At 48.1% G+C, this 9,742-nt stretch overlaps 1 protein-coding gene across 1 annotated transcript; it reads left to right on the forward strand.

Annotated features, from left to right (window-relative positions):
• Positions 1-952: 952 nt before the first annotated feature.
• On the forward strand, positions 953-6,583 carry LOC142591425 (sodium-dependent glucose transporter 1-like). Its single transcript, XM_075703753.1, has 3 exons — positions 953-1,064; positions 5,009-5,167; positions 5,532-6,583. Exons 1-3 carry the CDS (start codon positions 953-955, stop codon positions 6,581-6,583), a joined length of 1,323 nt encoding a protein of 440 aa, XP_075559868.1.
• The last annotated feature ends 3,159 nt before the right edge of the window (positions 6,584-9,742 follow it).

Below are 9,742 nucleotides of genomic sequence, written 5' to 3' on the forward strand. Positions count from 1 at the left end.
GCGAACGTTTTTATTTTTTTAATATTTGACGTACTAAAGAGATGTGACCTGGTGATGGTGCCGGCTGCTATGAGAAAAATGAATGATAAATTATTGTTAACAGAAATACTGAAAACACAAATAACCACGAGATAGAGAAAAAAGAAGACATTTCACAACTTAGTCTGCTTTTCTTCATTACAGATGATAGCACCGTCCCAGAAACTTAAGCTGCACTTGCCACACGTCAGTGAACCTATTATATCTCACAATGGGAAATCACCGTACGACGGCTACTTGCTTATCTATGGATAATATTCCGATAAAGATTGGCATCCAGTATTCGTCGCAATGCCGTCAGGGACCGCTCGTTGTTAATATAGGTGCTAAGTGCCGACTTCGTCACTCCAACAGGTACCACACCGATCACACAAGGATGCCTTCCCGCAAGGAGCTGTGGTTGAACTTGGGCCGTACGTGCAACTTGAGCCTCGGTAATTTAGCAACGGTAGGAACAATCTTGCTTACGCACCCTGAACCTTTAAATGCTTTACAACTTCGGGCAACTTGTTTTTGGCGGCGTCTATCACCGGCATCGCAGTCGGGTTTATGCTTATCTTACGCTTTATGCTTATCATATCTTATACTATGCTTACGAGTGGTATGTCTTTAGCATGAAATCGCGACCCACTAAATGCTGGACTCCCATTGGCGAAAACGCATCGGGCAAGCTTATGCGCCTTCTTTGGCTGTGGGAACAGAAAAGCCGGAATTTGTCGCGCTTCTCCTTACAACAGGTTATCGTGAACATTATACCATTAATATACAGACACACAATTTAAGCACGTTAGCGCTTGGTGTACAGATCTCAATCGCATTTTCCTGCCATATGTAAAATAGTATACGCAGTGACGTGCATTTTCATTCACCCCCTCCGGCGTTCACATTTTTCGCAAAGGGATTGGTCGTCTCCATGACTGGAGTGGCGCTGCTGGATCTGACAGAGGTATATGGCTCAAGCCTCGCCGACGTGTCGTATCTCATCACGACCCGTGGCGTGGGCAACCTACTGGGATCAATTCTCGGTAAGTTAGCCAAACCAGAATCGTCGCGTAGCATAGTGTATGGAATCTCTTGTGGAGATTCCACGTGCAGACAATCATGGAGATTAGCCCAAAATCATTGTAGCGCCAGGGACTACAGTGTATTTATACAGAAAAGAATTAAGATACAGGTTGGATATAGAGAGGTTGGTCACAAACGATGTGAACTTCGAAAGTGTATATATATAGGCAGACTAATGCAATTGAAATTTAAAAAAAATGTTTTTAGCCAGGACGGTTAAGAAAGACAAGGGGACTTCGCCCTGACGAAAAAAAAGTTCCCTTCCCGAGACCTTGGCAACTGTTCAAGACATCCCTATAGACCGCTGCTGGTTATTTCAGTGCAAAGAGGGTTTTCAACTGCGAGGAACGTTACTATACACAGTGCGTTCTACGGTTACATATAGTTAAGGAAGTTTCGTAGGCTTGATTTGCTCGCAATCATTCTTACAGGGCTTAAAGAACAAATCTACCACTAGAGGGAGGAGTACGCAGCAAGGAGCACAAGCGACGACATTAGCAGAACTTCCTGAATATTTGTCTCTGGTGGTAAACATCTCCATTAGCAACTACCAGCTAGGCTAGGAAAACGTTCCTTGTTAGTGACTGAGAAAGACCTCGAGCCACACTAGGTAACTACAGTCGGTGGCCCTCCAAGCTGGCAGCGGTAGATGTACCACTGACCATTCCAAAGAGAGTTTCTACAGACGCTCCAAGGAATTACGTTTGCACAGTGCCGGGACGTTACGACGCAGGCGAGCTTCTTTCAATGTATCGACGCATTGTTCGGCAGCTATAATGTACGGGGTGATCATTTATAGGTTGTTGGACATTTTTTTAAAAATTGCCTCTTGCGGATAACATAATTCTAGTCCTTGAGAGGGACTATTCATAGAGGAGGACATTACTTTTACGAGAAATCGAAACAAAATTGAATAAATATAAAAATTCACTATTTGACTTCTTTCACTTCACGGCACATGTTGCAACTTACGAATCGCAGCCGGTGAGAGTGCAAGGCGCATCCAGCTGGAAGCAATTTTCTGTATGACACCACTCTGGAAAGCATCATCATCACCATCATCATCATCATCATCAGCCTGGCTACGCCCACTGTAGGACAAAGGCCTCTCCCATACTTCTCCAACTACACCGGTCATGTGCTAATTGTGGCCATGTTGTCCCTGCGAACTTCTTAATCTCATCCGCCCACCTAACTTTCTGCCGCCCCCCTGCTACGCTTCCCATCTCTTGGAATCCAGTCCGTAACCCTTAATGACCATCGGTTATCTTCCCTTCTCCTTACATGTCCTGCCCATGCCGCCCCCCCCCCCATTTCTTTTTCTTAATTTCAACTAAGATGTCATTAACTCGCGTTTGTTCCCTCACCCAATCTGCTCTCTTCCTATCCCTTAACGTTACACCCATCAATCTTCTTTCCATAGATCGTTGCGTCGTCTTCAGTATAAGTAGCACCCTTTTCGTAAACCTCCAGGGTTCCGCCCCGTTGGTGAGTACTGGTAAGACACCACTGTTATATACTTTTCCCTTGAGGGAAAATGGCAACCTGCTGTTCATGATCTGAGAATGCCTGCTAAACGCACCCCAGCCCATTCTTTATTCTTCTGATTATTTGTCTCATGATCCGGATCCGCGGTCACTACCTGCACTAAGTACATGTATTCCCTTACCACTTCCAGGGCCTCGCTACCTATCGTAAGCTCCCGTTCTCTTCCGAGACTGACAAACCTTACTTTAGTTTTCTGCCCATTAATTTTAGACCCACCCTTCTGCTTCGCCTCTCCAGGTCAATGAGCATGCATTGCAGTTGGTCCCCCGAGTTAATAAGCAAGGCAATATCATCAGCGAATCGCAAGTTACTAAGGTATTCTCCAGTAACTCTTATGCCCAATTCTTCCCAATCCAGTTCTCTGAATACCTCCTTTAAACACGCTGTGAATCGCATTGGAGAGCTCGTATCTCCCTGCCTGACGCCTTTCTTTATTGGGATTTTGTTGCTTTCTTTATGGAGGACTACGGTGGCTTTGGAGCCGCTATAGATATCTTTCAGTATTTTTACATATGGCTCGTCTACACCCTGATTCCGTAATGCCTCCATGACCGCTGAGGTTTCTACTGAATCAAACGCTTTCTCGTAATCAATGAAAGCTATATATAAGGGTTGGTTATATTCCGCACATTTCTCTACCACCTGATTGATTGTGTGAATATGGTCTATTGTTGAGTAGCCTTTACGAAATTCTGCCTGGTCCTTTGGTTGACAGAAGTCTAAGGTGTTCCTGATTCTATTTGTGATTACATAAGCAAATACTTCGTTGGCAACGGTCAGTAAGCCGATCGGTCTATAATTTTTCAAGTCTTTGGTGTCCGCTTTCTTATGGATTGAGATTATGTTGGCGTTCTTCCAAGGTGCCGGTACGCTCCAGATCGTGAGGCATTGCGTATACAGGGTGGCCAGTTTTTCTAGGCCAATTTGCCCACAATCCTTCAACGAATCGGCTGTTATCTGATCCTCCCCCGCTTCCTTCCCCCTTTGCATAGCTCCCAAGGCTTTCTTTACGTCTTCCGGCATTACTTGTGGGATGTCGAATTCCTCTAGACTATTCTCTCTTCCATTATCGTCGTGGGTACCACTGGTCATGTATAAATCTCTATAGAACTCCTCAGCAACTTGAAATATCTCATCCATATTAGTAATAATATTGCCCGATTTGTCTCTGATTCTTGCCAATTCCTAGTTTCTTCTTCACTGCTTTTAGGCTTCCTCCGTTCCTGAGAGCATGTTCAATTCTATCCATATTATACTTCCTTATGTCAACTGTCTTACGCTTGTCGATTAACTTCGAAAGTTCTGCCAGTTCTATTCTAGCTGTAGGGTCAGAGGCTTTCATGCATTGGCGTTTCTTGATCAGATCTTTCGTCTCCTGTGATAGCTTACTGGTAGCCTGTCTAACGGAGTTACCACCGACTTCTATTGCACACTCCTTAATGATGCCCACAAGATTGTCGTTGATTGCTTCAACACTAAAGTACTCTTCCTGAGTTAAAGCCGAATACCTGTTCTGTAGCTTGATCTCGGAATTTCTCTATTTACCCTGTTACCGCTAACTAATTGATCGGCTTCTTATGTATCAGTTTCTTCCGTTCCCTCCTCAGGTCTAGACTAATTCGAGTTCTTACCATCCTATGGTCACTACAGCGCACCTTGCCGAGCACGTCCACATCTCGTATGATGCCGTGGTTAGCGCAAAGTATGAAGTCTATTTCATTTCTAGTCTCGCCATTCAGGCTCATCCACGCCCACTTTCGGCTATCCCGCTTGCGGAAGAAGGTATTCATTATCCGCATATTATTCCGTTCTGCAAACTCTACTAATAACTCTCCCGTGCTATTCCTACAACCTATGCCATATTCCTCCACTGACTTGTCTCCAGCCTGCTTTTGCCTACCCTGGAATTGATCTGGAGATATGCGCCATCAAATTCGCCGTAAAAATGCACTGCTATTGCACTTAAGTTTTTAACAAAACGCTCTTCTATGCATTGCAGTACCGAAGTAACTGGAACGCCCATGTATTTCGTCCCACACTTTGGGATATAACATCTCGAAACTGCTGTCACCCTGGAGATTCGTTTCAAATGTGTACGTCTTGCAAACTCACCGGGCTACGTGTCGTAAATAGCAATATGTGCTGCAAAACAATTGATTAAGAAATTAGTGAATTCTTGTTAGCTAGTTGAATATGTGTTTCGGTTGTTTGTGCCAGTAATGTCCGCCTCTTCGAATAATCCAGCTCAGGGAGGCACAGAGCTCCAACGTGGCTTTTTATGCTGAGCATGTAGTGAATTCTTGGGTTCTCACTGAGTATAGAGCATTGATGTCGGCGTTTTGACTCTGTCTTACAGGAGGTAAGCTTCACGACACATACAACACGCAGGTGGTATCAATTCTGGCGATGCTAGCGAGCTCCGTCACTGTGACCATGACTGCGCTCAGTGGATATCTGGCATTGGCTCACGTTGCTGTCTTCTTGTGGGGACTCAGCGTGGCTTCCTTCCGCACAGGTGGGCATAAAGCGTTGAATTTAGAAAAGCAGTTGTTGTTCTTGAGTTGTTATTAAAAACATTTTATGCTCAACCGCGCTGACGGCGTGTCATATATCGAGCTCTAAAAGAAGGAATCTAAACTTAGTGGGCACTATGGGCCAGACCAAAAAAGGAACGAAACATGTGTAGTACGAAGCGAGAAGGATGAGCGAGAATAATCGGTATCTATTCGTGTAACGCCTATTCTTCGTGTCTTAATCATGTCTCATGATCTGGCCGACTGTTCCGGGCGAGCTTTCTTCTTATATTATAAACCAGAATCAAAGATCCTCAACAACACGCAGTGCACATAGAATATGGCGTGTTGCTTACTTGCGTGCAGGTGCCAACGTGTGGATCATCAGAATGTGGTCAGAGAACACCAGCCCACCACTGCAAGTTTTGCACTTGGCTTTCGGTATCGGGGGTCTCCTGGGGCCGTTCGTTGCCCGACCGTTCCTATCCACGGGTACAAGAGGGAACGCCACCGCAACAAACGTTGCCGAAATCGCAGACCCGAGCTGGAAGTACACGAGCTACTCTCCCGTCGTACTTGTCGAACCGTGGAGTCATTCTTCATCTGGACAAAACAGGGGCACCACTCACGTCTACTGCGCCTTCGGAATTGTCGGTGGCTTTTATTTAGCTTTGACTGTCTCGATGGTAGTTCTGTACTTCGTGGACAGGAGCGACATTAAAGAGGACGCTGTGTCCGCCACACACGAGAGGCCCTCTGACGACAACGAACCCCGCATTCCCGTCCGTTTCACCCGGACTGTCCTAGCATTCATGTGTATCTACTCAAGCGTTTTAGTAGCGCTTGAGATCACAACGTCTCAGATGCTGGCGACGTTCGCGGTCAAAAGCGACCTCCATTTCTCCAAGTCGTCTGCTAGTGGCGTCGAGGCCATGTTTTTCTTCGGCTACGTGGCGAGTCGCCTTACTGCGGCTGTCGTGACCATCAAAATGCCCGTCCTCTGGGTTGTAGTGCTCGCTCACGTCATTCTCGTTCCCACAGCAGCTGTGCTTGTCGCATTCGGTGCTACAAATGCTACGGTATTCCGGGTCGGGGCAGCGCTCACGGGTATCGGTCAGGGCCCCATAAACGCAGGTTTGGTCTCCTGGACGGCTGGCTACATCAGTATCACGAATAAGATGATGTCCCTATCGATTGTGGCAGCAGCTATCGGATCAATGACAATGCCAGTAATTGTCGGCCAGTTCATGGACAAAAACCCGAACGTCTTTCTTTACGTGAGTCTGGCAGCTGTTCTGCTGTGCGTAACAATTTTCAATGCAATGTACACCTATGTGAGAAGAGGGCCGCAACTGAGCAACGACAAACAGTTGCTCGTTAATGCAGTTGATGACGCGCGTCGTGACGCATCTTCGTGAGGCTATTTGTTGATGTTTATCATTTATAAAACACCAATAGCATAGTGCACTAAGAACTCTTTTTTGATTGTAATAGCGTTATGTGGACACACCAGGCGTATTTCTGCCATCGGTGGCGCCGTGGGGTCCCGCATAAAGTCCAAGGGCGACGAAATCGTTGGCGCTGTTTGGATCGCACCGCTGGTACGATCTGTTTGTTGGGAACTCGGCGCTGACGCCCGTGGCTGTACCTGGGTCGCAAGCCCCAAGGGTAGCGTTGGCCTGGCGGCCTGGGGTACAACTGGAAGCATCCGAAGGTCCCGGCAAAGCATGAGTCGACTGGTAACAACAAAACAACTTGTTTATTTTAACATCGCAAAGAGTTGGCGGTCAGGTTGACCGAAGAAGAGAGACGGGAGAGCACTTTACTCAACAGAAGAAATCGGAGCCCTCCTTTTGGCGTCCGGGGGCAGCTGTTTTTATACTCTCGCAGTTGAGGGCAAGAAGGAACCCCTCAAAAGACGAGCACGTGAATGTACAATGGGCTAATGGTGACGCACACTGTCGTAGCGCTGCCGTAGCACCATGTCGAGCACGATCTCGTAGCACCCTGTCGTAGCGCTGCCGTAGCACCATGTCGAGCACGATCTCGTAGCACCCTGTTGTAGCGCTGCCGTAGCACCATGTCGAGCACGATCTCGTAGCACCCTATTGTAGCGCTGCCGGTCGGGCACAATGACTGTAATGAGAGGATGATCCCTGCTTTCGCATCCCCTGGTTCTGGCACAATGACTGGAATGCGAGGGTGATCCTTTGCGGTCGCATCGCCGCAGTCGCGCCTGGAAACACCTGCCGATGGGCGTTGCGGCGACGATGATCGGGCCAAAATGTCTGCCGCCCCGCCGCAGTCGCGCCGGCAAAACCACGTGTCGCAGGCGAAACGCAACAGACCGCCCCGCCGGGGAAAGGAGATCCCGATGGACAGGGGACTGCATCCGCTGTCCGGAGGGATGTCGCTCGATGATGCTCATAACCGAAGTCGGGCGTCCCTCGACGTTTCTTGAGCGCAGCGCACAGAGAAGGCCTCGTTCTCTCGTTCAGGTTCGCACGGGACACTGCAAAGTGACTTCGGGAGAGTTCACATTTTTGTTCTCGTTCCCGGCAAGCGTTAGAACTACGCTGAAACTCAACCGCTCAGTCAGCAAGCACGGCACAACCCTCACTAAGCCCTGCCAGGCTCTTTCCCCTTTTTATACCACTGCCTAGTTCCTTACAGTAGTCTAGCATCACTCAGAACGCGTCCACAAATTGGAAAATTGCACTAGAAAGCATATCATCACTTTGAAACACTAAACAAAAGCAATATGTTAAAAAAAATCCTGCCTCAGGAAGAAAAACATCAGTAACAAACAATTTTGAGGCTGATTCCTACGTTAGGGGCTTCGACTTAAGCCATCGGCGTTACCGTTGAGACTCCCCTTTTTGTAACGCACCTCAAAGGAATATTGTTGTAAAGCGAGGCTCCAGCGCAGGAGGCGGCCATTTTTGGGAGAGATGGTCTGCAGCCATTGGAGAGGGCAGTGATCCGTCTCAATGATAAACCTCGAGCCGGCTAGATAGCATGACAATTTCTGAACGGCCCACACGAGACACGCACACTCTTTCTCGGTGGCGCTATACGCCTGCTCACGACTGGTCAGCTTACGACTAGCATACAGGACGGGGTGTTCTACTTCTCCATTTTCCCGTTGGCACAGTACAACGCCCATGCCTCGCTCACTAGCATCGCACTGAACAATGAACCCTTTTGTATAGTCTGGCGATCGTAGCACAGGCTGGTTTGTTAGGGCACTCTTTAGGGCGCTAAAAGCTCTTTCCTTTGTCTCGTCCCAGACGACTGTTTGAGGCTCTGTCTTTCTTAGAGCATCCGTCAGGGGAGCCGCGATATCAGAGTACCTGGGGATGTACCTCTGATAGTAGCCGGCGACACCTAAGAACGACCGAATATCGGTCTTTGTGCGCGGTTGCGGAAAGTCTCGCACAGCGGCCACTTTTATTTCAGAGGGGCGGCGACGACCCTGACCAATCACGTGACCGCGGTAGACAACCTCGGCCTGTGCTAACTGGCACTTAGGAGCCTTTACTGTCAAGCCCGCTTCGCGCAGGCGGGTTAGCACTGCCCGCAAGTGTGTCATATGCTCAGACCAGGATGCGGAGAATATCGCTACGTCGTCTAGATACGGTAAAGCGAATTCTTGCTGTCCCCGCAACACTTTATCCATGAGACTTGAAAAACAGTATGGCGCGTTCTTCAAACCAAAACTCAACACTTTAGGACGGAATGTTCCCATTGGTGAAATGAACGCCGCATACCTACTAGCCTCTTCTGTAAGTGGAACCTGCCAATAACCCCTGACAAGATCTAGGGTGGGAATAAACTGAGCGCTACTAACTTTCTCAAGGCGCTCCTCGATGTTAGGGATCGGATAAATTTGATCCTTAGTGATGGAATTAAGCCTGCGGTAGTCGACGCAAGGACGAGGTTCCTTGCCCGGTACCTCAACTAAAATCAAAGGGGAGGTATAATCACTCTCACCTGCCTCAATAACACCGAGCTGTAGCATTTTCTTTACCTCAGCCTCCATAATATCGCTCTGGCGGGGTGACACCCGATACGCCTTGGATCGTACTGGCTCTGTGGAGGTAAGTTCTATATCATGAGTAAGTACAGAAGTCCTACCAGGCCTCTCAGAGAACAGACCTTGAAACTCTTGTAATAGCTGGTGTAGTTCGGTTTTCTGCTCGGGCGACAGCGGTGCTTTACTGATAAGGTCACTAATGACTTGACCGGTGTCTTCCCTGTTCGTCACTGAGCCTAGTCCCGGAAGCTCGACCGGAAGCTCTTCAGGAACGTTTACCATCATGCACACCACTGCTTCCCTTTGTCTATAAGGTTTGAGCAGATTACAGTGGTAAACTTGCTGTGCTTTCCGCTTTCCTGGCAGACTTACCACGTAGTTAACGTCCGACAGTTTCTGAACAATTCGCGCTGGGCCCTCCCACTGCACGTCTAGTTTGTTGTTTAGCGATGTGCGCAATATCATGACCTCATCGCCAACCTCAAAACGACGGGCCCTGGCTGTCCGATCATAATAAACCTTGGCCCTCTGCTGGGCCTTT

The sequence above is a fragment of the Dermacentor variabilis genome, chromosome 8 (assembly GCF_050947875.1).
Source record: "Dermacentor variabilis isolate Ectoservices chromosome 8, ASM5094787v1, whole genome shotgun sequence".
In the NCBI taxonomy this organism is placed as follows: domain Eukaryota; kingdom Metazoa; phylum Arthropoda; class Arachnida; order Ixodida; family Ixodidae; genus Dermacentor; species Dermacentor variabilis.

Coding starts and splice junctions, on each gene's coding strand:
- LOC142591425 (XM_075703753.1), top strand. CDS start 953: ATGACTGGAGTGGCGCTGCTGGATCTGACAGAGGTATATGGCTCAAGC. Junction 1,065..5,008: donor CCTACTGGGATCAATTCTCG/GTAAGTTAGCCA, acceptor TCTGTCTTACAG/GAGGTAAGCTTCACGACACA. Junction 5,168..5,531: donor CGTGGCTTCCTTCCGCACAG/GTGGGCATAAAG, acceptor ACTTGCGTGCAG/GTGCCAACGTGTGGATCATC.